Source organism: Drosophila virilis, chromosome 2, assembly GCF_030788295.1.
Source record: "Drosophila virilis strain 15010-1051.87 chromosome 2, Dvir_AGI_RSII-ME, whole genome shotgun sequence".
Classification (NCBI taxonomy): domain Eukaryota; kingdom Metazoa; phylum Arthropoda; class Insecta; order Diptera; family Drosophilidae; genus Drosophila; species Drosophila virilis.
In genome coordinates, this window is record NC_091544.1 from 9,975,836 (window position 1) to 10,003,715 (window position 27,880).

General features: G+C 43.2%; 3 protein-coding genes and 1 long non-coding RNA gene across 8 annotated transcripts in view; 1 reads left to right on the top strand and 3 right to left on the bottom strand.

Moving 5' to 3' along the window:
• The window catches only part of LOC6630290 (sodium-independent sulfate anion transporter), a 4,770-nt gene extending 3,931 nt beyond the window's left edge, over window positions 1-839 (bottom strand). The window contains exon 1 of the mRNA XM_002054261.4: window positions 692-839. Coding sequence (XP_002054297.2) covers window positions 692-722 — 31 coding nt within the window. The 5' untranslated portion in view covers window positions 723-839. The remainder of the gene's footprint in view (window positions 1-691) is intronic.
• Window positions 840-2,254: 1,415 nt separating this feature from the next.
• Atx2 (Ataxin 2) lies at window positions 2,255-10,619 on the top strand. Of its 2 annotated transcripts, none has more exons than XM_032438885.2 (5): window positions 2,255-3,189; window positions 5,773-6,182; window positions 6,256-7,222; window positions 7,303-8,789; window positions 8,858-10,619. In XM_032438885.2, exons 1-5 carry the CDS (start codon window positions 3,116-3,118, stop codon window positions 9,298-9,300), a joined length of 3,381 nt encoding a protein of 1,126 aa, XP_032294776.1. In that variant the 5' UTR covers window positions 2,255-3,115; the 3' UTR covers window positions 9,301-10,619. The 2 variants fall into 2 exon arrangements, with proteins under 2 accessions (XP_032294776.1, XP_032294777.1); XM_032438886.2 differs by lacking the exon at window positions 2,255-3,189 and adding an exon at window positions 3,239-3,348.
• Window positions 10,620-10,662: 43 nt separating this feature from the next.
• LOC116651816 (uncharacterized) lies at window positions 10,663-13,743 on the bottom strand. 4 transcript variants are annotated; one of them, XR_004304820.2, is made up of 3 exons: window positions 13,643-13,743; window positions 13,226-13,420; window positions 10,663-10,866 (listed from the first exon to the last, which is right to left on the bottom strand). It is a non-coding gene; the product is annotated as an uncharacterized lncRNA (long non-coding RNA). The 4 variants fall into 4 exon arrangements; XR_004304819.2 differs by lacking the exon at window positions 13,643-13,743 and adding an exon at window positions 12,855-13,165 and having other exon boundaries at window positions 13,226-13,636; XR_004304818.2 differs by lacking the exon at window positions 13,643-13,743 and adding an exon at window positions 12,855-13,169 and having other exon boundaries at window positions 13,226-13,636.
• An 857-nt stretch (window positions 13,744-14,600) lies between these two features.
• On the bottom strand, window positions 14,601-27,880 carry LOC6631019 (putative uncharacterized protein DDB_G0279653). The gene is made up of 5 exons (XM_032438887.2): window positions 26,994-27,880; window positions 18,551-18,644; window positions 17,251-18,451; window positions 16,964-17,173; window positions 14,601-16,899 (listed from the first exon to the last, which is right to left on the bottom strand). Exons 1-5 carry the CDS (start codon window positions 27,058-27,060, stop codon window positions 15,379-15,381), a joined length of 3,093 nt encoding a protein of 1,030 aa, XP_032294778.1. The 5' UTR covers window positions 27,061-27,880; the 3' UTR covers window positions 14,601-15,378.

Genomic DNA, 27,880 nt, shown 5'->3' on the forward strand with positions numbered 1-27,880 from the left:
TCTCACAAGGAAGTTTTTATAAATTCTTATCTTGAAACCTTAAAAACTTTTAGTTTATAGATCTTTAATATATACTCAATATATATATTTCCCAAACGTGGGCAGGTTTTCTTAAACCTGTTTTTTTTTTTTTAAATCAATTTAAGCCAATATTTGTTAAAAATAGCAACGCTTATTGCTTCACAATCTGCGTACCAGACACGATCTTGAGCAAATAAATCAAATTGAGTGCAAAATTTCAAATCTATATAAATATGTTAATCTATATACTAATCTATATACGTAAATAAAACTAGGCACTGACCGCCGATAACACACCATTAATTAGGCATTTTCAGGGAATACAAAATAAAATTTGAGTACAAGTAAAGTTCAACTAAATTGAGCGAAACGCTGTTTATTGTTCAAAATCTCACAAATTGATCAAGCGAAGCCCACACAAAGGCAAACTTTATAAAAGAAAAATATATATAAAAGCTTTATTTAGTGCATCTAATTGAAATCAATTTAATAAAGAGTATAATACAATTTCGTAGAATTAGAAAAGTTTGCCACAAGTTAATCCGCGAGATAACCCAGAATATTTTTCTAAGAAAATCTGTCTGCAGCACTTTCACAATTTTGTATATCTTATCAATTTGAGAACTTTTTTGAGACGAATCACTCTCTTTGAACTAAATATTAAACGTACCATCAAAGGATAATTTTTTGGGCAATGACATTTCAATATGTTCGCAACGATATCCGTTTAGGTTAAGCACAATTAATATATTAAGTTAAAGGATTAAGCGAATGGTTTGCTGCGGCTACGCGTGAGGCCAAGTGCGGCGCTTCGCAATCTAAAGAAAACTGCCGAATGCGGGAATTTTGGAACGATAAATATGCGAGAACGGGCAGATCTGTCTGATAAACATGTAAAATGAAAAGAGTCAAGAAAACGGCGACATTTTGTCATCTTACGCCCAGTGCCAACAACAATGAGACACTTAACGCCCATACGGTAGGCAGATGGATAAACAAACATTTCGTTAGATGTGGAGATGGCGGGCAATCCACAGTTGCCCTACTAGAGCTGAGAGTGCAAGATAGTTATATATCTATACATATATATATCTGGAGACAAACTATTTTAACACGCCCCTTTGGGTGCGATAGTATATCCGACGATCTGCGGTTGATAAGGCAAAACGTATTGCCATTCTGTGGATGCTAAGTATTTTTCCGTCTGTGGCAATCGAACGATCAATCAGAAGTTCCAGAATGATAAGTCAAAAAATAACCAAATCAATATTTAAACTAGAACTTAGACCAAAAGGCATGTACAATACATCTGCAGCACATAGCTATATTTATTAATTTGGACAATGTGATAATCAGTAACATCTTGTATAGCCTTCTCTGCAAGTTGAGAGTGACAATAATTGATGATCTGATGCTGCACAAGTGTTAATTCAACTCATGCAACAATTACAAGTTTCATTGCAGCTAGAGGCTATCGCGAGGCTGTAAGGTGCTAATCTTTTAATCTGTTGTAATCATCTATCTGACGATAAGATAAGCTATTATTTTCATCCTCGTCTCTGGATACCTTCAATGAATTTATTTCCCCATAAATGTGCAAAAAGTTAACATCTGAAGGTCAGTGGGCGTCTGGGCTGTTGATTTGATGGACAATTGGTCTCATTTTCTTACCGCTATCAGCAAACAAATATCTAACACCGCATTCATATCGCAAAAAAAAAAAAAGAAAAGAAAACAATGCTATTTTTATCTCAATAGTCAAGATAAGAAATGGGTTGGTTTATAAATAAGTTTCTCCATCTTAATTATTTACAATATAACACTATACTATAAATATAGATAAATAAAAAATTATGGCTTTAATTACAAATTTACAGTTAAAAGTTTGATTTGTTAAAAGCAATACCATAAGAGGAATAAATATTGCTTTAGTGTCTGAATTGTGGGATCAATAGATTATGTTCAATTTAAAAAATCGCGCCGTATTGTAAAAGTTCGTTTTCTATTCGATAGGTACGGCTGTATCGATATACAATATATCGTAAGCAGCCAGATGTATCGAGTTATTAATTCTATTCATTGCAAACAGTTTTGAGTAATAATATGTATATCTGTTGACACATATTTTATAAAAATTATTTCTTTGCAATGTGCATATTTATAAACATCGATACTTTACATTAATTTACAACCATTTTAGGGTTGTAAAACACATATCGATATCTGGCCATAGTTGAATAAAATATGCAGTTCAGCTAACTTTTGTGCAACCTTGTTCGTTTATCGCAGCGAATAAAAATATAATTAGGAACAAAAATATATTTATCTGACGTTAAACAACTTAAGCGCCGTCGCTATTGCTCGTTTTTTTGCCCAAAAAAGCTAGCCAGTGAGAAGCGCAGAAATAGGAGGCGAGGCGACCATTGAATGAAAGCAAAAATTCGCAAAATTCAAGCAACGAGTGCGAGTGAAAAAGTGCAAAGGCAGAAGAAGAAGGAGGAGGTAAAGCAGAGGCAAAGCAGAAAACGACCAGCCACAAAGCACGAAAGGCTAACCCCCAAACAAAAAGAAGTGCGTGAATATTTAGAAAAATTAACGCCCGACCGCCATTAGTGTTTTTGTTATCGTCGTCGTTTGTCAACGTTTTATTTGTTGTTACTCGGAAAAGGTGTTGAATGCTGGCTCCGGGAAAGGCGAAGAAGATCGGGCGACAACTCCTTCATTAAAGCGAGCATATTGTCGACAGCTTACCCGTTTCCCGTCTCCATTTCTTCCTTGTATCTGTTGTGCATCGTGACGTCGCCAAGCGAAATTCAGATTCAGCCACCCAGCCAAAGCCAGCGAGAAGAGATACAAAGCAAAGAGCCAATAGACAGAAGCAGCAACAGAAATCAGAAGTATTTAAACAAAAAAAAAAAAAAAGAAGAGCGAAAAAAAAAACAACAGACAAAGTAGACGCAACCGAAGAAGAAACGCATAAAAATAAAAAATTGAAATCAGAAATAAGTTCAACTAAAAGCAGAGTTTCCCGTGCGTTCGTCGACTTTTGGTGCTGGCAATTGGCAATTGGCAATTGGCTTGCCCATCTTCTATTATGAACAACAATAGCAAGCGGAAAAGTCGACCTAGTGGCGGAGGCGGTGGCGGTGCCAGCGGCGGCATCTCAAGGTAAGAAGAAGCGCTGCTGCTGCAGTTGAAAAAGCACGAAGCGAATGCAAAGGCAAACGCACGAAGAAAAACACGGGCTAAGTGTTGTTGTGGGGTGCCCGTTGTTATTGTTGGAGCTAGTAAAAAATAAAACCGCTCCAGGTTCCGCTGCCGTGAAAGGTGAAAGCGCGCGATTCGTTTTTTTTTTTTATTGTGTTTCTTTATTATTTTTATTTTTTTTTTTCGCTTCATATTCTTTTCTGTTTTTGTCAATTGCGTATCGCATGGAATTTGTAAAATTTAATGCCAACCAAATAAGAAGAAGGGGTACAAGCAATCAGTGCAAATTGCAATTACTTATATAATACGTCGCTCATGCATGTGTTTGTGCGTGTGCGTGCGTGTGTGTGTGTGTGTGTGTGTGCGTGTGCGTTGGATCTGCTGATGGCGCTGGCCATGTACACATATTGTTTTATATGTGCTTGTGTTTGTGTGTGGTGTCATATTTTGAGCTTTGTTTACATTTCCCTTGCACAAACCATCCCCAAAAGCAAAAAGCGGAGAAAACAAAACGCCATAAACTATGTATAAAAAGCACAATGAATAATTTGTTTAAAGGCATCCAATTGTCCAGCAAAGCACCCCCTCCACACACACACACGCACACACACACTCGAGCAATAAATATGTTAGAGCTTCCTTCCCACCATCTTCTCTTCGTCAAACCCTTTAAATTTTCAATTGAAATATGACTGCCATACATAAATACTTACATTCTTACATCGATATTTGCGTACATGTCTTATCTTACCTAAACAATTGCTTTTTTGAAAAGAAAAAAAATATGTTGTATATGTATTTGTGCGTGTATATGTACAAGTGCGCACAGTGTTACCATGCCATTTCAATGCAGTTCACTATTTTTCAGCTGTTTGTGACCCACTGCAGTGCACGCTCACGACGTGCACATATCGTATTTTCTTTTTCTGCTTTGCTTGGCTCTTTTTCGTATGCATTTTTCTTGCATTGTCAGCATTTTGCTGTTTGCTGTTTGCTGCTGCTGTGTGACGTGCGACACGGCTGCCGCTGCTGCTGCCTTGGCACACTTCGCCCCCCGCCGGGCAAACAAAATTTGGGTCACTACAATTTGCTGACCGAACATTTGGTATCGCATCGTTCTAGTGCTCCCTGCCACTTCTCAGTTTATTCGGCATTCTGCCTATGCACACTTGCATTTAAGCCCCGGTCGTCTCAGCTATGCACATATGCATGCATGTGCATGCATGTCTATGTGTGCACACATGTACGCCTCGGCCTATTTAGTTCGTATTTTGGGCTGCCTTCTGTGTAGGTAAATGCGCAGATGCGCTAACATGCGATTCCTGATTCTCGGGCCACCTTATCAATGAGCCCCTCTTGCTTCACGCATGATTCATTTTAAAACGCAAATCAATTATTTGCCTTCATTGACGAAAATGTGCGCAGTGCACCAAATAGCTTGCAATACTTACACTTCCAGCCAGCGATAGTGTATATTATTTTTGCTGTGCGTGTCTCAGTTCATTGTGCGTTGCTGCGAGCTGCGAGCTGCGAGCCATTTCACGGTCGTCGATCCTGCACGCAATCAAAACAACCCCAAAACGCGTTCATATAGAAACATTTGGGATATATGCACATACATATATTGAGCTAGTTCTGGTCCTCCAGAAATAAATTGCTCTGAATAGTTTCAACTAATTCTATTTAATCATAAACTCTTTAAACTCTTCATTTAAAACTAAACTAAAACTAAAATCTACAGTCAAGCACAGTTTTCCAAAAGCTCTAAGCAACAGCTAAAACTAGAATAGAACAAATGCACACATACACTCAAAATGAAAGATAACATGTTCAAGTCGACAATGCCAGACTAAAGGATACTCTGCACCTGCTAAGAATACGCGTAACATTACTAAATAAACTAAATCCAAAAAAATTATATAATTTAGTTATAAATATGCACAGATAAGCGGATAAAAGCAGATACAAATTTTGGTTTTGATTTTATGAGGTCAGCGAATTCTACCGACTTACATATGTACTTATCCCCCGTTTGATAACATTTTTAATGGGTGCGCAGGGTATGAACAAAGAGCAGGTGTGTGCATATTTGATTTAGTTCATGAACAGGGAAGCATTTTTAAAATCGAGTTCACTGGACTGAACCAAAGCGCAAACATATACACACACACACACACACACACACACACGCATATGATATGACCAGCTCTTATTTACTTTCGTGGGCTGGGCAGGGCGTGGTTTGGGGCAGGGGACTACGGACCCACTACCAACAACAGCGACGACGACGACGACGACGGCAAATCGATATCGTAGCCCAGCGCATCGCAGCGCAGCGCAGCGCAGTGCAAGCGTCGATGTCGACCCTGAGCAACGTTCGGGCTCGATTGCTTTTGCTCGGTTCGGTCGCTTTGTTTTTGCTGGGCTAACCAAGAGAGCCGAGCTGGTTTGAGGAAATTTGGGTGGGTGGGTGAGGTGGGGAGGAAGGGTGTCTGCTTAAATGGTTAGTCGTACTAATTGCTCCATTTGCTGTTTCCCTTGCAGATACAACGCCAACGACAACAGTCTACGGCAAGCGAACAACAAGGCGGGCGGCGTCGGTAGCGGCAGTGGCGGCGGCGGAGTTGGACGTTCGCTGGCGCAGGGCGTCTATAACAACACCTTTTTCATGCACTCGGCAACGGCGCTGGTCGGCAGCGTTGTGGAGGTTCGCCTGCGTTCGGGTAATATTTATGAGGGCGTATTCCGTACATTTTCGGGCAATTTTGACATCGCACTGGAGCTGCCGGCGTGCATTAAAGCAAAAAATCAGCCCGATGAGGGCAAAACAGTTCCCAAACACATCATATTCCCGGCGGACACCGTGGTAACCGTAATAGCTAAGGATTTTGATTCGCAATACGCGACTACGGGCGCATTTAAGACCGACGGCGTCATATCCGACAAGTGCAACGGTAACTTGAATCATGTTCATCTATGTGTAACATTATTGATTGACTAATTGACTTGTTGTTGTTCTCTTGACAGGCACACGCTTCGACGAAAAGGAGCTTGAGCCATGGGACTCTGGTGCCAATGGCGACATTGAAATTGAATTGGATGGCGCCGCCAATGGTTGGGATGCAAATGAGATGTTCCGCAAGAATGAGAATCAGTTTGGTGTCACGTCAACGTTCGATGATTCGCTGTCATCGTACACGGTGCCCCTGGATAAGGGCGATTCGTTAGAGTTCAAGGAGGCCGAGGCCAAGGCTGAGAAATTGGCGGCAGAGATTGAGAACAATCCCACATGCCGGGAGCGTTTGGATTTAGAAAATGGTGATGAAGAAACTCTTTTCGCTGCCGTCGAGAGACCAGCGCCAGATCATGAACAAGAGCGCGAGCGTGAGCGCATCGAACGGGAGCGTGAAGAGCGCGAACGTGAGCGGGAACGCGAACGTGAGCGGGAACGTGAACGAGATCGCGGCAATAAGCCACGTGGTGGCGGCCCTGGTGACTACCAGCTGCGTGAGACAATGAGCAGCGATCGTTACATCACCAAACAGACGCGCAGCAACAATGGGCCGCCTGGATCGCATGCTGTCATGTCCTCGCAATCTTCAACGGTGGCCGGATCACGCGATCGTGATAATCGCGATTCGGTAATGATGGGTCAGCAGGGCATGGGCCAGGGCGGTGCAACACAATCGCAAGCAGTGCTAATACTGGCTGGCAGTTTGAAAAATCCGGGCCCATCCTCGGCGTCTGGTAATCCGTCAGATACGGGAGCCGGCAGCAAATATGGCGGCGGGGGCTCAATGATAAAACGCAATAAACCTGTGACGCAAGGCGGCAAAATATTGCGCGGCAATCCGCCCAACAACGTCGGCGCCGGCAACACATCAAATGTGCCACAAGGCAATAACACCAACAATGTGGGCAACAAGAGTGGTGGCTCATCAATGGGCATACAGAATCAGTTCTCCTACCAGAGCAACTCACAGGTCATACACGGGTAAGTGATCTCTTTCCATATGCTAAGTCACATAGGAATTCACAAAATTCAAATAATTTTAACAACTTTCACGACAACAGCTCCAATCAATACCGCAACCAAGGGCATATAAGCGGAGCGTCCAAATTGAACGGCGGCGAATCTGGCTCCAATACGGGCAAGCCGTTGCCTCAGCGCCAGATGCGCCAGTACCAGGGCTCTCAGAGCAGCTCCTCGCTCAATTATGGCGGTGATACGCAACCGCTGGGTAAGCCCATGCACGGTGGCCATGTTCATGGTGGCCACAACAGTAACTCGCCGCCACTGCAGACTGGTGGCCAGCAGCAGCAGCAGCAGCCGCAACAACAGCAACAACCACAACAGCAGCAGGCACAGCAACAGCACCAGAGTCAGCCGCAACAGCAACGTCAAGTACGCTCGCGCGATAATCAAACACAGGATTTGCGTCAGTTTGGTCAGAACTTTCATCTGGTTAGCAACAATTCGCCGCCACAGCAACAACAACAGCAACATAATCTGCAACGTGGTGGCTTGCAGCAATCGGTATCACCGCCGCAGCAGCAGCAGCAGCAACAACAACAACAACAACAGTCGCAAATGGTCATGCAACATGTGCACGTACCGCCGCTTCATCATCAGCAGCTGCCACCACAACAACATTATGTTTCTCAGCAGCAGCAGCCGCCACCACAACAGCAACATGCCCAACACATGCAACAAAAGGCGCCACCGTCGCAACAGCAGCAGCAGCTGGTTGCCGACAGTCAGCACCAGCATGTGTCCAAGCAGCAACAGCATCAGGGGCAGCCTCAGACACAGCCCACACAGCAACAACAGCAGCAGCAACAGCAGCAGCAACAACAGCAGCAACAACAACAGCAGCAACAGCAGCAGCAACAGCAGCAGCAACAACAGCAGCAACAACAACAACAGCCGGTGCAGCTGGTCCAGGAGCCAAGCCAACCACCGCAGCCCATATATCAAGTTATGACTGTGGTGCCTCCCTCGAGCATACAACAGCCGCAGACTTCGCCCGTGGTGATAACCTCACCAGCTATAATGGAACAGCAAGCGCCTCCGCCCTTGCAGGCCACTCCAAAGCCGGACGCATCGCCAGCACCCAACATTGGTGTGGGGGCTGGTAGCAGCAGTAGCAGCACCACGCCCACTGGTATTGCCAACACGCCCACAACGGCCAACACAGGTGGTACCGGCACTGGTTCAGATAAGTCCACACCAGTGGCCAGTGCTACAAGCAGCGCCACGGCCACAGCCGCTGGCGGCACAGGCAGCAGCACCGCTACCAGCGGCGCCACGCCTGTGGTAAAGAAACCACATGTGCTGAATCCATCAGCCAAGCCATTTACGCCGCGCGGACCCAGTACACCCAATCCATCGCGGCCACATACGCCACAAACTCCGGTGCCCATGCAGACAATCTTCACGACCACGGGCGCCCATATGGCGGCGGCCAACCAACCGATCTACATGGTGCAGCAGCCGCATGCATTCCAGGCACCGACACATCCGGGCGGGCAGGCGCCGCGCATGCGTCGTAATAATTATGGTAAGTAGAGTAGCAGGTATAGACATAGATAGATGTGAGTAATCAATGTTGTTGTTGTTATCATTTAGGTCAAATGGGTGGATCACAAATGCATGTGTCAGCCACAGCGGCAACAGGACAGCCGTTGATGGCAACGGCACCGTTACCACAATTCATTCAATACCAGCATACACCGCATCCACCACATTTCCAACCACAATATGGCCCGATGCCGATGCGTGTGTATCCGGAGCAGCCGCAACAGTTACAGTTCTTGGCACAGACGACGCCATCGACGACGCCATCACCGGGTCAGCCGCATCAGGCCTTCCATCCGCCACCACAGCCCTCCCCTGCCGGCGGGGGACCTCAGCCCACATTCGCAACCCAAGGACAACCACAGGCGGCATACCACCTAATGTGCGTACATCCCCCGCAGATCATGCCCAGTCCCTACTTCCAGACGTCAACGCCGCAGCATCCGCCGCAAAATCAACAGTTTCAGATTGTAATGCAGCATACCACGCAGTAAGCTGTACGTTCTCGATGGAAACATTTGCGGCTGACGTCACAGTGGAACCCACATCAACAGCGTCAAAATCTCATAGCCCCTTTCCGCCCCACGCCCAACATGCACAGCAACACACCACACTCAGATATACTCTCACACACACACACACAAACACAAGCATACACAGACACATACACGCACACACACATATGCGCATAGAAACATCTCTGCATCGCCATCAACAACCACACTGATGATTCTTGAGCATTGCCTGGACAGATTGGGCTCCGATCAGTTGTATTCACCTCGCCAAGCCATTCGTAATGTCTATCATCAGGTGCGATAATGCGCTACATCCTGCATCCAGCATCCATCATACTTATACACATCGCAAGAGAAACACCAACACAAACAACAACTAGAAAATTATAAAATATAATTAACAAAAACAAAAAAAAAGGAAGGGAAACTAGTGAATTTATCTAAAGCGCTCGAAAGCCAAAAAAAAAAAAAAAAAAAAATCAGCAAGAAGAACGTTGATTTCAGAACATCTCAAAAGTTGTTATCCGATGGCATTACTGATTTCTGTATATCCAATCTCTCTAATGACTTGTTTTGTGTATCGAGTTGCCTGTACCGTGTCCCAAAAATCAAAAAGAACCCCAATTGATTGAAATTGTGCTGTTAAACAAAAAGAAAAAGAATCAAATCAAAAAATTGAACTGAGGAAAACACGTGAAGCCCAATTAAAAAAGAAAAAACCAATGAATATGAATTTTTGTAAAATTGCTTAAAGCGTAACTCTTGAATTCACTTCGGTACTATTGCTATACATATATATATATATGCGTATATATATAGATATAAATATATATAATTTGATGAGCTTTGACGTGCTTCAGATCAACACACACACACACACACACAGATAAACTTACACACGCAAACTTCAAGCAGTGGAGCAACAGCTCACATAGACAAACAAAAGCAATGGATGACCCGCGGACAAATTAATATTCCAAATTTCCAACGAATATTTTCCATAAATCCAAGCAATATGTTGAAAACACTCTAATAATATCTTACATCTATATTATGTTTGATCGTGGGATATGCTCCAGAACAAATTCCACTTTGAAAACCCAACACAAGTTCTGCTTGGTTCGCTGAAATAAAAAAATGAAAAGTAGAGCGACGAATGTGAATTTGAAGAGTCGATATTTTATTTTGAACTTTGTTGTAGAAACTGATTAATTTTGTTGAAATTTAATTTTGTTTGGACTTCTACATTCACAATCAAAATTCTAAAAAAAAAAAAAAAAAAATTCGTAAGAACACGCGATTTAAACTGAAATGTATTTTTATTGTTTATTTTCTGATTGGTTTGTTTTTTTTTTTTTTTTGCATTGTTTGAACAACAACATTTGCAAGCGCGCGCAAGTCTGAATCAGGTTTATGGGTTTTAGTGCCTCCGTTGTCCTTCAAAGAAAACGTCTTAATCCTTTGCCGGTCATCAATCAGTTCGATTCTGTTCAGTATGATCAATATTTGCATCTGTTGTGGTCCTGTTTTGTTTTGTAAAGTTTCCTTAAATGAAAATGAAAAGAAAGAGAAAATAATAATTATTAATTAAATAAAAAATAAAAATAAAAAAAAACAAAAAAACAAAAACCACAAAAAAAAACACAAAAACAAAACATCTAAATATCTTGTGTATTTATTAGCGTTCAACGCAAAGGCATGACATCCAGCCGCAGGATCTGCAAGAGATAAGAGGAGCATGTACACGTCGCACACATTATGTGTGCTCTGTTGAGATTTCTTTACCCAAACTCGTCAAAATGGCTGTGATATGATATAAAATACATAAGGTCACAGGCATTTTAACGACATGGTATAAGAAAATTGCAATGCAAAAACGATAATCGTCCTTGCCAGCCCATTCTGCCGACGAGGGCAATGAATTTAAGCAATTCGCACGAAACTCATCAAAATGGCTGTGATATGACTTGATAACGGCAACATTTCACAACCCCTTGAAGAGTTACGCAAGAATTGAGTGGGTTGGTCTTTACGTATCGAAGCGACGTTATCTATCACCGTAATAAGATGCAAACACTTGTTGGGTTTGTTGTAGTCCTGTTTATGGCGTTATTTGTTACTTTTCTGCTACGTTGCCCTTTGCAATGCCCATCAAAGCTGGCTGTGATACGATTCAATTGCAGATATATCATTCTCAGCCCTTTTTGATGACATTGAAAGTAAGACATGTACACACACACGCGCACACACACACACACACACACAGGCACGCACGCACTCGAACTCTTATAAATTCACGTAACCAAGACGTTAACCGGCAATCTGGACGACGTAACGCTTTTTGGGCGTAACGTTTAAGTACATAGACTTAAATGGCTTTCAATTTGTACGTGTATGTGCGTGTGTGTGTGTGTGTGTGTGTGTGTATGCATGTTTGGCATCTGCGGTAAGCCGCTAATTTTACTAATTTAAGCATGTCCCGGCACTTGCTTACGCATTACTTTTACGCTTTGTAGGTTAAGTAGCCAAAAATCTGCTGCATGTTGCATGCCGTACACACTTTGTATGTGCGTATGTGTGCATAGCTAAACAGCAAAATGGCAACGCTGTCAACGACTGCGACTGCGACTGCGACTGCGACGACGACGGCGATGGTGACCACCGCCCTCAGCCGCAGCTTAAATGTCTGCCAGTCAGTCTAACTGTGAACTGTTGTCTGCACCATTTACGTACGCGTTTGTGTACGCATGTGTGAGTTGCGAGCGGGTGTGTGTGTGTGTGTGTGTGTGTGTGTGTTGAGCGTGTTCATATACATACATACACCCCTAGCGCGCGCCCTTTGCCTAGTATTCAGCGGCAGCAACAACAACAACCACCATTCGCATTTTGTTCATGTTTAGGGAGCGTTACGAAAGATATACGAATTTCATATTGTTAGCCACTAATTGAGGCATTTCAATTTGCTGCAACATTTTCTTAAGTTTGTATTCAATATATATATATATATATATATATTAAGGCAGCCAGTATCTTATCTTGTGGCAATTTTCATCATTTGTAGTTTTAAGCATATCAAACATATACGATAATGTATGTATATACTTGTGTGTGTATGTGTTTATAGGGTGTTGCCCAGTCGGCTTATTGATTTGTATGCTAACTGTTGTTGCTGGCTCCGCTGCTGTCGCTGTCGCTGTCGCTGCTGCCGCCGCTGCTGCAGTCCCATGCAACCGAATTGAGCATTAATATGTACATATATGTGTTTGTATGTATGTATGTATGTATGTATATGGACACATATGTACACATAAGTTGTGAAAAACCGACGAAATGACGGACCATCCCTTATTTGGCACGTACCCGGCGACTTGCTCTCTCTAGCTCTCTCTCGCTCTCTTTCGCTCTGTCCTGTGTTTGTACTCTTTCTCTACCCACCAGCTGCCTTGTATGGGTGTGTATGCTTGTTGGTTTGTGTGCGTGTGTGCGTGTGTGTGTGTATTACTACCGTCGCAGACGTCGGGCTTGCCACCCACCCTATTTCCAGCGGCAGGAACAACATCATTATCATCATCAACATCATCATCATCGTCGTCGTCGTCGTTGTCCTGGTCGGCATTTGTCGTGTGTATACCGAAATACGTGAAATTCATTTATGGCTCGTATCCTTTTTGTTGTTACTGCCGCTGCCGTTGCCGCTGCTGCTGCTGCTGCTTTGTTCCTGTTTCGGGGCGACGGCCGCGGCGTATTCGTCCTGGTCGTTGTCTTTGCTTCAGCTTCTGCTTTGCGCCCACTTTCCGTGTTCCGCCCAACGCCGCTACGCATTTCATGTCGTACGCGAAATTATCTGCCTTCAATTGTGGGAATCCTTGAAAATCCAAAATACTATTTTCTCATATATCCATACCGGGTGTGCTGTCCTGGCTAATTGCATTTTCTCTATCCTCTGGGCAACGCATATTGTATGCCCACTGCATGGGGCTTTCCTGATCCAGAGCTGGCCAAATGTATGTCCAAATGTGTATATCGAAGTGTGGTACACATCTAAATACAATTAGATGTTATTTTTTTTTTTTGCGCAGTTTCGAAATGGCCGCTAACTCTGAAGAATGAAACGATGAAGAGGGGTGTGCGGGGTGGGTAGTGTATGAAAAAACGCAACAAACGCAATATTCTGTAAAATTTTCAACGTCGCTTTCACTTTAGTTTTTTTTTTTTCACTTGTTTAACTATATCAAATGTATTTTTTATGCACATTTATTTGGTCCATGGCTTGTGTACGATTTTTAGCATATTAATTCACATTTATTTATTGTGAATTTACCATTAAATTGGCAAATAATTTATTAACCGGTTTTTCTCGTGACGTTTTCGCCTTTTTACAACCTCACACAGAGAACAGAACGGACGACCAACTGCTGTCTGTTAGCTGGCTCTGTTAGTCGCTAGCTGCCTTCCATTTCGTTCGTTTTCTTCGTTGTGCATGTGTGTGTGTGTGTGTGTGTGTGTGTGCCGTTTGGGCAGGACTTCGTGCCGGCTTCGGCCGGTTCGGCTTACAGTTACTTCGTGTTTTCGTATAGTTTTCGGTTACAGGCGGTGGATGCGCGCGCGAAAAAAGGGCAAAAAAGGCGCGCCCCCATCCGTCAACCACCGAAAATACACAAAATGTATTCCGTGTTTGTTTCTTCCAATACTCATACACATACACGCACACACCACTATGTATATGGTTACACATTCAAAGCAAGAGAGCGTTTGAGCGAGACAGCGAGATAGAAAGTGAGCGGCCCTTGACATATCCTGCCACTGTAAACTGCCGCTGCTGTTGTTGTCACTGTTAACGTACATGTTTGCATTTGGAACACCCTGTGCGCTATAACAGCCTGAGTTAACGGTCAAATGCAAAACGCCTTGGAATTCGAATGTGTCAGTTTCTTTATTTCATTTATCCGTTTACACAAAAAAAAATGTTCAACAGCATGAAATTCTACACGAATGTTGTAAATGTAAACAATGTTAATAAATATTGTACGAATTACACTGTGCATAATTGATGTAAAATAACAAATTTGCGGGTTGTTGTTCAGAGTGTGTAAAATAGGGTGGTTTGTCTTGCATATATGAGGTTAGGTTCCAGCCGCATCAGTATGTAAAACAATTAACAAGTTCCGGAACCATTCCAGGGTTACGTTACGCATCGAAGCAGCTGAACATTGAACCAGCGCGCATCAATCGAAAGGACTGGCAAGTTAAAACTAAAAACGAGATGCATATATATCTACTTTTGTCTTTTTTTTTTTTTTTTTGTTTTGTTTTTTTGTTCATGGCATGATTGAACAGTGCCGAATGTCATTATTATATGTAGGTGTGTATGAATGTATGTAATTTCATAGTATGCGTATGCGAATGTATGTGTGTGTGTGTGTGTATGTATGCATGATTGGTGTTGAGATACATTTAATAATCATAAAAATACATATTGCAAAAGTTGTTGGCAATTAATCAAATCAGGTGTTGTTCTAAATAAACCTGTAATCAGGACATGTTTTGTATGTACAAAACACAAACATCGTATATGGTATCATATATTATTGTTTACAAAGAGCTTAAAATTTATTGCAACAGGGCCAATTTCCAAATGCTAATATTAAATATGTTTTACCATTTCATTCATTTCGTGAATTCTTGTTAGTATAAGTATGTATGTATATAAGTAAGTACGAAAATCGTACGAGACAATGTTATGAGTATCTTAAGAGCTAGGGGATCTTGATCTTGAGTTCTGGAGAGATGCTAGGCCTACCTACTAACCAAATGAAAGGGAGAGCCTTGGCTCCTGTTTGTGTATGCGTGTGTATCTGTCAGAGAGTGTGTTCGTCTGTGTGTGTGTGTGTGTGTGTGTGAGTCCGTTCATTAGAATTACATTAACGATATTAAAAGGTATAATAAATAACTATGTGTAGCGTACATAGATGATTCGCTATATGTACTATAAATCCTCTCTAATTTAATCAAATGCATATTTTCATATATTTAAGCCCCGCCCAAATCCCCGTCGCATCAATCGGCATTTTTAATCTCGCTCAGGCTGCGCAAGGCCTCCCTCTCTCGCTCCCGTTCGCGCTCCCGCTCGCGCTGCTCCTCCTCCAGCTTGAGCACCTTGCTCTTTAGGCCACACAATATCTCCGCAGTGGCTATATTCTTGATGGTACTCAGGTCCAGGTGCTGGCTATGATTGTTGTTGTTGTTGTCATCGTTGTCGTGCTCACCATTGCTGTTGTTGTTGTTGTTGTTGTTGTTGCCGCTGCCGCCATGTTCAGTTGCATCTGCGCGTTCACGGTCGGTAACATGTTGCTGTTGCTGTTGCTCCAGTTCCAGGTTTCGATTGATCGCATTTAACAGCTTGTGCTTGCCCAGCGCCAGTGCCAATCCGGCTCCGGCACCGGCTCCATTGTTGTTGTTCGTCTCGGTGTTGCCCTTGTTGCTGTTGTTGTTCGAATCGGTTTCCATGTCCAGGCCGCGATTGTTGTTGTTGTCATCGTATTTACGCTCGTAGGCGGAGAGATCTTCATCGTGTCCATTGTTGTTGTTGTTGCTTGTGGCTTCACCTGGCGACGCCTCAAACTCCACTTCATGCTTCACCAGCTGAATATCGGGCGGAGGTGTTGGGGTTTGTGGGCGTGCCCGATTGCCATTGACATTGGGCGTTTGTACCAGATTCAAGGCTTCCTCATCATCAGGCTCTCCATTGTTGTTGTTGTTGTTGTTGTTGTTATTATTCCTGGAACTGTTGCTGCCGCTGTTGTTGCTATTGGTCAGATGATGATTCTCCACGAGCCGTATCTTAAAGTTATTGTTGTGCGTAGCTGGCGGTGGCTGTGGTTCCGGCGTTCGTGGCACAATCGTTGTGATGGGCTCCATAATATCCTGGCTGTGGGCATATGCGTGATTGTTGTTCAGGGCGTCGTCATTTCGCTCAGCACTTGGATATCGCTCCCGATCCATCTCCTTCAAGCGCTTCTCGCCACCCAGCTCTGTGTTATAGTGCATCAGGATCTTGCGCTTGGCCAGGTACTTGTGTTGTTTACGTGCCGAGTCGAGCATCTTTTTGCTGTTCGCTTGCAGGATTGCATAGGAGTTGCTTTCCGCCTCTGCCAGATTCGAGTTGCTCACATTGTTGTTGTTATTATTGTTATTGTTGTTGTAGTTGTTGTTGTTGGCGCTGTTGCTGTTGTTGTTATTGTTGCGATTGAGATTCTTTATAAAGCTCTCGGCCAACGTCGCCTTCGACTTAATGTGTTCACGGAAGCCAGTATAGCCCTGTGCCTGTGCCTGCGCCTGTGCCTGTGCCTGTGCCTGTGCCTGCGCCTGTGCTTGACCGCCGCCCGGACTGGCCAGCGATAGAGGCGTGGCGCATCGATTGGGCCCATTCAGAGCCGATGGCTCCAGGGCTGTTGGTCCATAGCCGGCGGCATGCCCACTAGTTATGTTGACGCTGTGCGTTCCACGCTCGTAGCGGCACTTGGTGCCATCACTCTCCAGCGGCGAGCTGATGTCGCTGGCATCGCTGTCCAAGTTTTTCTGGAAGCAAAGAAATTAGGTGCTTAAGGGAATCCTAATTGGCGGTGCTCCTGTCTTTGTATACCTCTGTGTGTAGCCCCTTGATTTTCATGGCCTCGGCGACCTTGAGAAACACGGGCAAATCCTCATACTTGACGTTCACCTGGCCGCTGTACATAAAATCGAGCAAGCCGGCCATGTGGCTGGCCTCAACGTCGGCCATCAGCAGTATGGGATGACTGGATGGATTCTCTAGGAAGATCTGCTGGAAATACGGACTGCAAACGGACAGCACCTGGAAAGAGAGAAGCAGAACAAAAATAGGAGACAACTGTTAGTGGAACGGTTCCGTCAAGTAAGCCGCCTGTTTACCAGTTTGTGGGCCTTAAATATTTTTCCGCCTGCTGCGATGGTTACATCGACCATCTTCTCGTCCTTCTGCAGAGAGTGAAAGCCGCGGCACATGTTGCCATGGAAATTGTTCCACGACAGCAGGTACTGATCTATGGTATTGGGATCGGTGTAGGGCTGTTGCTTCTGTTGCTGCTGCTGTTGCTGCTGCTGCTGCTGCTGCAGCTGCTGTTGGGCTGCCTGGTGTTGTGTGGCCGTGATGTGGATCTGCTGAGCGGTGGTATGCGGCGAACAGGGACGCGGCGTGGGTGGCTGATGTGGGTGTGCGATCTGATGATGATGCTGTTGTTGCTGCTGCTGTAGCTGCTGCTGAGCCTGTTGCTGCTGCTGTTGCAGATGCTGCTGTAAATGCTGCTGTTGCTGCTGCAACAGATGCTGCTGCTGCTGCTGCAGCGCATGCTGCAAGCCTGGCGGTGTCGAGGACGAGGACAGGCGATGCGGATGCGGCGAAAGTGACGGCTGGTGGCTCATGAAACGCTGCTGTTGCTGCTGTTGGGCCTGGTGATGTTGCTGCTGCTGTTGCTGCTGTTGTTGCTGTTGCTGTTGCTGTTGCTGCTGCTGCTGCTGCTGCTGTTGCTGCTGCTGGCGCGCATGCTGCTTGATCTTGACCATGTTCTCCTGCTGTTCCTGTTCCCGATGCCGCATCAGCTCCTGCTTAATCTTGTACTGCTGCATGGACAGATCGTCAACGCTCTTGGAGAGCTTTACCATCTCGCTGTTGCTGTTGAACCTGTTGCCGCTATTGTTGTTGGCCAGCATTGGCTTTAGATCGTATTTATAGTCGCCGCTAGCGCCGCTGGCCGCTGCTGCCAATTTGCGCTCGGCAGCGAGGGCGGCGCGCTCCTTCTGCCGCCTGATCAGCTCATCGATTTCCATGTAGGCGCCGCTGGTGGCTGCCGCAATGGCCGATGCAATGATCGGATCATCCTCGAAGACGCTGTCGTCCAGTGTCTCCTTGAGTGTCTTGGTGGACGAGAACAGGCGCAACGAGGGATCGTTCACCTGGTCGCTGAAATACACGTCCATCAGTGTGAAGAACGGCCATTCCCGTCGCTTCGGCTCCTCGGACATTTTGATGGCCTTGTACTCCTGCAGCAGATTGTTCCATTTCTTGATGATCTTCGACAGCGGCAGCGGCACATTAAGCTCACGTTCGACGACGCTGCAAATGAAAGGGAATTTCGGAAATCGGTAAATGACATGGAAGCGACATAATCGCAGATTAGGCGTTGGTGTTTCGAATCGAGTATTCGCTACTTACGCCCAGGCATATTTCGAGGCGTTTCTCTTGCCCGTGAAGAGTGGTGAGAGTTCAGCGCGTAATCTGATCAATGATTTGACTTTTTCAGCTTCCCCTGCAAACAAAATAAACCATAATAAATGAGTTTCAAATTAAACAATTGCGTACATTATGCAATCAGTTGGGTAACCCCAGACGAGCGATTGTTATGTGTGGATACCAAAAAAAAACAGAAAAATAATATAAAAAACTTGTGAGCGTAGGTTCCAAATGGATCTAAATAATATTATTGCCAAATGTTATGTGCGTTAACCCAGATATGAGAAATGGAGGAAGCTAAAAAAATAGCTACCAGAAACTATTTAAAGTATTTTTGCAAGTTTCGCTTCCTTGGCAAATACAAATTCCTGAAAACAAAAAAAAAACGTAGTTAAGCGTTTGATTTAAGTGATCTACACGGGGCATTGATCTGACTGCGGCTGGCTGCAACTTTCCACTGCAACTTGGCAGTGCAATTCAAGTTTATGCCGCATTGCCGATAAAGACCTCTAGCAGTGGCCAGCAAGGTTTCAATGAACCCGTCACACTGCGCCACGATTCGCATCGCATCGGCTAAATCACATTGCAATCTCAAGATTGGGCCAAAATCGATGCCTGTGCGGCCAGCTAAATTCGCATTCGCATTCGAATCGACTGCTGGTTAATTGCTATAACGAATCTAGCAACTTTTACCAGTTGAGTCCATAAGCGAGACTAAGAAAAAATAAAAAAAAAATCGAAAACGAAACCAAAGCCAAAAGCAAGATCAGAGCCCGGGCCAAGACGAGCTGAAAGCCTGCCTGGCGCAAAGAGTCGCATCTTAAGACCGTGCACACACACACACACACACTCACACACACACACACATGCGTTCGCTTGTATTTATGGCATGTGTGTATGCCCATCAAGTATACGCCATGAGCAACAGCCACGGCAACACTCGACTGGCGACCATAATGACTGAAAACTATTCAACGTTGAAGAATTCATTAGCAGATTTCACTTTCGCTTATGACGGCGTTCGGTTATTTCTTTTGCAGTCTTTCTTTATTTATTTACCGTAATTTCTACTCGTTCACTTTTTTCTTTCTCTATTTCTTTGCAGCTCTTTGTTCGCCACAGTTGTGTGTATGTTTGATGGGGTATTTTTTTTTTTTTTCCTTCTTTCAAGTTTCTTGAGTCTTGCTGCTGCTGATGATTTCTTGTTGAAGCCAAGGCAAGAAGCCAGCCACAAGCTGTGCGCCTGCTACCTCGCTCAGTTTTTTGGTCGATTATTTATTTAGTTTTTTTTTTTACCCAAGAGAAAATTGCTTGGCCACTCAGACGAAGCCGGATCTAAAGTCGCGTCGGTGAACACCGACCGAAATGCATGACAGGAGATGGCGAAGGCTTTGCGGACTGGGCCGCCTGCATTCTAGCTGGGCCCACAGCCCGTTTACTTTCTAAACTTGATTTGGGTTATAATATATATATATATACTCGACAAATGGGAGATGGATTCACATTTAAACGAGAAAATATTCCAATCATAAAGCTCTCGTACCATTAACTAAGTATACTTTAGGTGCTCATGTTGCATCTGGCCAGGGCAAGGGCATTTGCGCGATATCGATCTACGGATACTTTGCCAGCCTCTGCCTGATTCATTTAATTGTCTACCCGCAAAAGCTATAACCTAGCCCAACCCTGCTCGATAAACAAAAACTATGCGCAACAAATTTGCAAAAATATAAACTGAAACTATATATATAAATATGTAATATACGTTTATATCAGATTTGCGAACCATAGTAAGTGAGACAACGAGCGGGCAAGCCTTGTGTAAAACAACCTCAACCTTCTGTTCGTGACATGTTGAGGTTTCACGTTCCCCATTCGCCGTGATGACAGCGAAGAGTCACAGACAAGAGAGCAGCATAATTGAGTGTGTGCGCGGATGAATTTTGTTCGGGGGGCGGGTGTGGGGTTGGCGGCTGGGCGATGTGTGGGGCGCTTGAGCAGAAGTGGCGCAAATTGTTGCCCGGGGGAGCGGCTCACAAGAGTTTCACTTTCTTTGCAACAAGTTTTCGTGCGTCTGCGCGCCCGTTCAGCGGTGCGTGTGCGTGTGCGTGTGCATGTGCATGTGTGTGTGTGTGTGTGTGTGTGTTTGTATGTATGTATAACGCGTCACACAACTTCTCTCTCACACACAGACACACCACACACACACACACTGAAAGAGACGTCTTCTGGTTTCTACTTTCCGTTCGCGCACTTTTATGTAACCCAAATCATCTGTAGCTTGAGAGATGCTGAAGCTGCTCTGCAGGCAAGCCGAAATGTCTGTCTCAACAGCAACAACAATAGCCGCGGCAACATTTACCGTTAGTTTCTCTTTTGACCTATATTTGACCAACGGCGTTGTTGTTTTCTCAGTGCACGCCATTGGTTCTTTATCTGTTACTCTCCTCTCTCATCTTCACTGCTCTCTGTTTGCTCTGCTCGACTCTTCTTTGTGCTCAATGTTCACTTCCGTTTAAAGCACTTTCGTAGCCGCAGAACCGGTTCTAGGCCTTTGGAGCTGCACACTTATCACCCATGAAACAACATTTGCATTTCGTTTGGAGATTCTCTTCGTTTTCTTTCTTTTCTTTTTTTTTTTTTCTATTTTATTTTAGTTTTTTGTTCTGTTCTTCGTTTTGCTTGGCATCTTCCATTTCATCTGCTTTTCACGCATAATTGGTTTCAGAATTGAAAACCTGACTAACGATTTGTTGTGCTTCCTTTCGTTACGGCCCCTTTCTTTCATGCTGCCACGCTATCCCGCGTCCCCCTTCCGTCTTGTGACGTTCTTTCTGGCTGCCTTGCTTTGGCTGCTTCTTTGATTGTTTGTTTATTTGATGAAATGCGAAATTGTTAACCGTGACGTTTCGCTTTTTCACAGTTTTTTCCCCTCACTCTTTCTTTTTCTTTTTTTTCTTCTTACAATCTGTTCTTTGCGTGAGAACTTCTAATGAGGTCATTGGGATTTCGGTGTGCTTTGGCTCTGCATTTAAAGCCAGTCGAACCAAATGAAGCATTCAGCATGCCCTACTCTCGATAATCTAATGCGAAAGTGATGTGGGCGTGGCTGGGGCGAGTCACATAACGAGAGAGAGATAGAGGGAGAGAGAGAGATAGATTTACGATATAAAGTCAGTGCACAAATTATTCCTTTTAAAAACTTTAAAACCTAAAAAAATAGCTTTTCTATATAAAAAAAAAAGACGCATTTTGAATTTCTCGAAAAATGTATTAAAAGTGCAATCCTTTTATTTGTGTTTTTTAAAAGACATATCTTTTACTCGGCCGAATTGAAAAGAAATGTTGACCAAATTCTCTTGAACTTCGACGCCCCTTTCTAAATGTTTCACAAACAGCTGGAAGGTATGCCCCATAGCCAGGCCATAAAGTTGAACAATCTCCTCTTAAGTGAAGCTGTCCGTGAATACAATGTGAAACTTTTGCTCGATTGCAATGCAATGCCAAGGCGAATGGAAGAATTCGACTGCGTTGGTGCTGCGTTTTGTGCAGTCGCTGCAACAACAACGACAGCAACAACAACAACAACCAGACTCCAATGAAATACGAGATACGATGCGGCTTTCCAACGACAACGGCTTGCAGCTATCTCAGTTGCAGTCAGTTTTCTACTTGTGCTGCATTTCTTGAGAGTTTTCTCCGCACGCCACGGCCACAAAACTTTTAGACAATGCGCATACGCCCCGTGTGCCGGCATTGCCAGCGCTTTCCGTGTAAGTCATCGACCAGGCAACCAGGCAGCCAGCAATCCCCCACAGCCACTGCCGCCAGGCTGGTATTTAATTCTCGGCTTTTACTTTCTCCCAAATGACGAAGAAATGCATTTTTTCCATAATCTAAAGCGTCAGCGAATGTAATTCGCATCGGTGCAACTAATTTATTTGTTATACATTTTCCGACGAAAATTTAGAAGAAAGGTAATGCCAACATAGATAAAAGTCAAAAGTTGCTAATTAACTGACATTTCAGACCAAAAGCGAGCAACTGGCTGTGCCGTCGACTGTCGACTTTTCTCTTGGCAATTTTCATTTTGAAGTTGAACGTACGCTAACCGTCTGTGGAAATTCCGCACTACTTATAAACATGACCAGACAACAGGCAACTTGCAACTTGCAACTTGCAACGTGCAACATCATCATCATCAGCCACAACAGCAGCAGCATCATTATCATCATCCATCCATCATGATTATATATTATTGTAATCATTAACGTTGTCAGAAGTAATTTAGCAAGGAATATATATATATATATATATATATATATATAAATATTATTCGCTCGCTTTGCTCAATTTCTCTGTTGCTTTGGAAAACCTATTGCTTTTAATGTTTCTGTGAGTAGAAGTCGAAACCCGTTGTTGTTGTTGTTGTTGTTAGTGTTGCTGCTGCTGAAAATCGCCTGTTGCATTTGTTATTGCCGCCATCTCGTTAGCCGCTTTGTTGCAAGAAGGTTTATGAACTTTAACAAAGATTTTCTTTCTTTCTGTCCGCTGTTTAATATGCACTTGAGTCGCTGCAGAGCTTTTTTCGAAAGTGCAACGCGGCGTATAAGCAACTTCTGCAACGAATAAATGTACCCAAGCACGTGTGTGTGTGTTGTGTGTGTTTGTCATTTAATGTTTGCATTTTCTAATTGTTGTCTTGATTGTCTCATAATGTTTATTTGAAAGCGTACAAAGCGCAAATGAAAAACACTTTTCATTTCTACACAATTAATATTCTTATCAATTGCTTGCGAGGAACATATATATGCATAAGCCGATAAATGTATCTTAAAAGTTTTGATGAGCTTCCACGATGCGTCAGCTTAGCTCAGTTGAGCTTAGCTCGGCTCAGTACTCACACACACACACACACACACACACACACACACATACAGCTTACAACTTTCACTTTGCGCCGTCAGAAGCAGCAGCAGAAACAGCAAAAACAACAACAACAACAACAACAACAGCAACGGAGCAAAAGTAAAGCTCTAATGTTAATGTAAATAACGGTAAGAGTCAGGGTACACACACACACACACACACACACGCACTTAGTTACGTGCCGTAGATGCGATTGTGCAGATACAAATAGACAAAGGTTCAAATGACTTTGGCGCGTCTCGCAAAATTGCAAAATAGAAACAAACAAAAACAAAAAAAAAAAAAAAATTAAAAACCAAATCATTCATTAAAAAAATATTGTAGATATATTGCGGCTGTTATGTCGAGAAAGAAAAAAAATAAAAGCCATGCAAAACAATAAAACAAAATCAAATCAAACTGTGGCATCTTACATAAAAAAAAAAAAAAAAACTTAACCTTCGCCGCATGAAAGCCAACATTTTAATATATTTTTTTCTTAAATAATTAAACAGTTTTTTTTTTTTTTTTTCATTTTCTGCATAAGCATTTACCCACTTGCCCGTCAAAATACTCGTAATAAAACTTGAGCATAAATATTTTAGTTTACTTGACATATTTGGCCTATTTACTATCAAATGAGGTGCATTCTTCTCCGTCTGAGCTATTATACAATTCCCATTCTAACAATGAAAGGGTGTAAAAAGCAAAAAGCAAACGCAAATGGAGATAAAAGCCAATTTTGTGAGGTTGTAAAGCGAGAAGCGTGTGAAGAGCCGCACTCCAAGTCCCAATTGAGGCGAACCTAAAGTGAAAGTTCTAATAAGTAAGCGAGTAGCGAGCAACTGCTGGAGCCACGACAAAGCCAGAGTACTCGCAGCCAACCATGCGGGCAGCCGCCAAATTGTGGCTCAAATGGTGGCACAGCAAGCGGTCGGAGCGCACCACAGTTGTGGTAGTCCGCCAGCCATCGCCAGGCGAAATGTATGGGAAAGCAAGGCTGGCGAAATGTGTATAGCAAAAATGATATATGGCTGGGTAGATGTTTCGATGAATGCAATTAAATATATATATATATATATATATTGTTTGCGAACTCAATTGTATTTGTGAGGCACAAAGGGCTCATTTGTACTTTTTACTGTGCCGTTAAGCATACTAATGAACGTAAGTATTATCTGTAAGTCTTAAAACATAATTTACGCGAAACATATTGCTTTTTGATTAAAGTAATTACAATCCGACAAGAAAGATACTCCGTATCGAATTTTTGGCTATTTGATATATGTATTTTTCCTTTGTTTCAATTTGGTGATCGGTCGGGCATTATATAAAAGAGTTTTGCATCATTGTCGCGTCTTCAGCTCTAATCACGTTTGATGGCCAATTAAATGTTGTTAAGAAAGCAGCAAATAAAAGCTATTGTAGAATTAACCAGCATTGCATAATGTATGCTACGTGTGGCAATTAGCCAGCTTTATATAAATCTTATTAACGAGGAAGCGAAAGAGTTCCAATTGCAAATGTGTACAACTCACGCAAGTCTTGTGGCCAGCGGATTAGTGAAGTTAGAAAGCAAGACCAGAAACTAAACAAGATGTTAACCTCTTTTCATTATTTTGGCCAATGTTAGCAATGAAGCTAAAGGAAGTGCACCAATGTATGCACTTCTATTGATATATCTACTGTCAAATTTCTCTTTTTAGCAAATGCTCGGGCTGGTTGCGTGAGAGGTGGGGGTTGCCTAATGACATGACTTTCATTAGATGCCACAACGAAGCGGTAAATGCGCGTTACCTGGCCAACATTTGGAGGCAAACGACAAGAAACGAGCGAAGCTCAAGCGCAGGTTGCATAATCGCATTCAAAACGAAAATAGAAAACAGTCAAAACGACAAGCGACAAACGACAAACGGACAGAAACAGAAACAGAAACAGATACAGATACAGATACAGATACAGAGACCATACAAAACATATATTGATGTATATAGATAGATAATTTGTAGCGGTTTATCAAGCAACGGTATTATTGAGCAACGTCCACTCGAATCGACTCCAACACTCGCCAACAGCGCCAACATTTAAACTATTTTCTTGTTATGCACTTCAAAAGCAAAACGCGTGATACAAAACACACTCACAGCCATAATTTTGGCAACACAATTTTGACTTGGCCAACAGAAAACCCGATGAGTCATTCTAAATAATTGCGCGTGCAAAAGTGCCAGCAATAAAAATATTTATAAAACTAAATATCAATGCATAGAAATCAAAACGAATAACAACAACGAAAACAAACTCAAAATCATAATCAAAATCGATGTCCGAGACGATGTTGCGAGCTGAAACCAGAAATCGAAACGAAATTATTGCGCATACGCCGCGTATTCCAGAGAGATCCATACGTGTCGCCCAGGAGCTGTTGCAATCGACGTCTGTAGACCCAAAACAGCAACAAGTTGGGACATTGAACTCGAAAACCGAACCTGCACACACGACGCCAGCAGCAGCAGCAGCAGCAGCAGCAGCAGCAACAGCAACAGCAGCCGCAGTCGCAGCAAAAATTTGTAAACAAAACTCGGTTATGTAAGCGCTTAATTATAATGGAAATGGAAATGCCAAAGCGACAAAGCCAGGCCACATTCAAGAGGCCGAGTCTCTAGAGTTCCAAATTGGTTTGTTTTTGTAAAAAAAAAAAAAAAACGACAACAACAATATTTTGAAGGCTACGCATTACGAGAATTGATATCGAACAACAGGAAATTTCGCCTTGGAAATGCCATTTTCCACAATGCTTATGTGCGGGCTGATGAAAATGGGTCAGGATTAAAATACACACACAAATCAGCCAATCACCTGACCAATAAAAACAAATGAAGTGCAAGCGATACGAGAAATTGATTGAAAACAAAAGGAAATCAACAAGAAAACTAAAAAAAAAAAAAGAAAAAACAAAAAGGAAACATAAATTGTACAGCCAGTAAGGGTCTTGGCTGGCTGAGACAGCAACAGCAGCAAGAGCAGCAGCGACAGCGACAGAAAGAAAAGGAAAGAAAACAGATAGAGAAAAAAGATGCAAGCAACAACTTTCACCTATTAATATTCGAGTCGAGGCAGAAGCGAGCGAGCTGCCAAAGCTTGCAGAGACCCGTGCACTGCGCAACCAAGTAGAAGCAGAAGAAACCAACGCCGCTTGGCGCAGTTGTGGCCGATGCTCAACAGGGGCAACAACGTCGACGGCTCTTGGGTGATTGCAGCTGAGACGATGCTAAAGATACACACAGACAGACACACACACACACGCACACCCAGAGCCAGACAAAGAGCGCAATCTCTTCTGAAACTTTCTATAAAAGACGTTTGTTTATTTATTTTTTTTTTTTCTTTTCATTTTTACTATTTTTCAAAGATTTTCTGGTTTGTTAGTTTCTCAAAAGCTGCCAAGTAGGCGTGCTTATGCCTGAACCTACTCTCTTGGGTTAGTTAAGTTGAGAATCCTTTGGTCTGTACTTACAGCAATATCTGGTCGAATATTGACAGTTGGCATTGACTGTCGGGGCCATAATCTCGTTGGCAGCCATATCCAAATGTAATGTGTTGTTGCTGATGTCCTGGATGCTATATCCCTTGATATTTTGGACGTATTTGATGCTCTTGCTGTTGTTGTTGTTGGTTATTGTAATCCAATGGGGTTTAAGTCACAGATACACACACACACACCGAATGGCGTGAAATGCTTTTGGTTTGATAGTTTCTCTTTGATTACTGCTGCTTATTTGGTAGTTTGCCTGGTTTCCATTGTAAGATATTTGGAATTCAAGAGACACTCACGCACACTGAGCGCCCAAATTTTAAAAATTAAACCAAAGCCCAAGCCGCAAGCACACAAACACACCGATAAAAAACACTTTCACTTTTCGCTTGATATGCAGAGAACACAAAACAGTTTTATGCGACTTTTTTTTGCCTTTTGTTGTTGCTGGCGTTGCTGTTGTTGTTGTTGTTGTTGTTGTTGTTGCTGTGGTTATTTTTTGTGGATTTAATGATTTTGGCTGAGCCAAGTGAAAATTAAATTCCAAGTGCACTAAAGTCAAGAGTAGTCAACATTTTGTATAGCATATGTTTCGCTGTCTGCTTTGCATAAAGACAATAACTATAGATTTTTTGAAAGTTTCAATTTATTCACATGAACACTTTAAGTAAAGCCGCAATTGTAGCTGGAACTGAAGCAGGAGTTAAGCTTGTTGAGTTTTCCAACTGAAACAGTTGTAGAGTTCTGCACACAGACGCCTGTTGTTGTCATAGATTTAGTTTTAGTTTTTAGCTATTGGTGGCGATTCTTGCGCGCCGACCGTCTGAACGTAACGTCTGCCTCGAACCACTGTAGACGTCTGTGCGGCA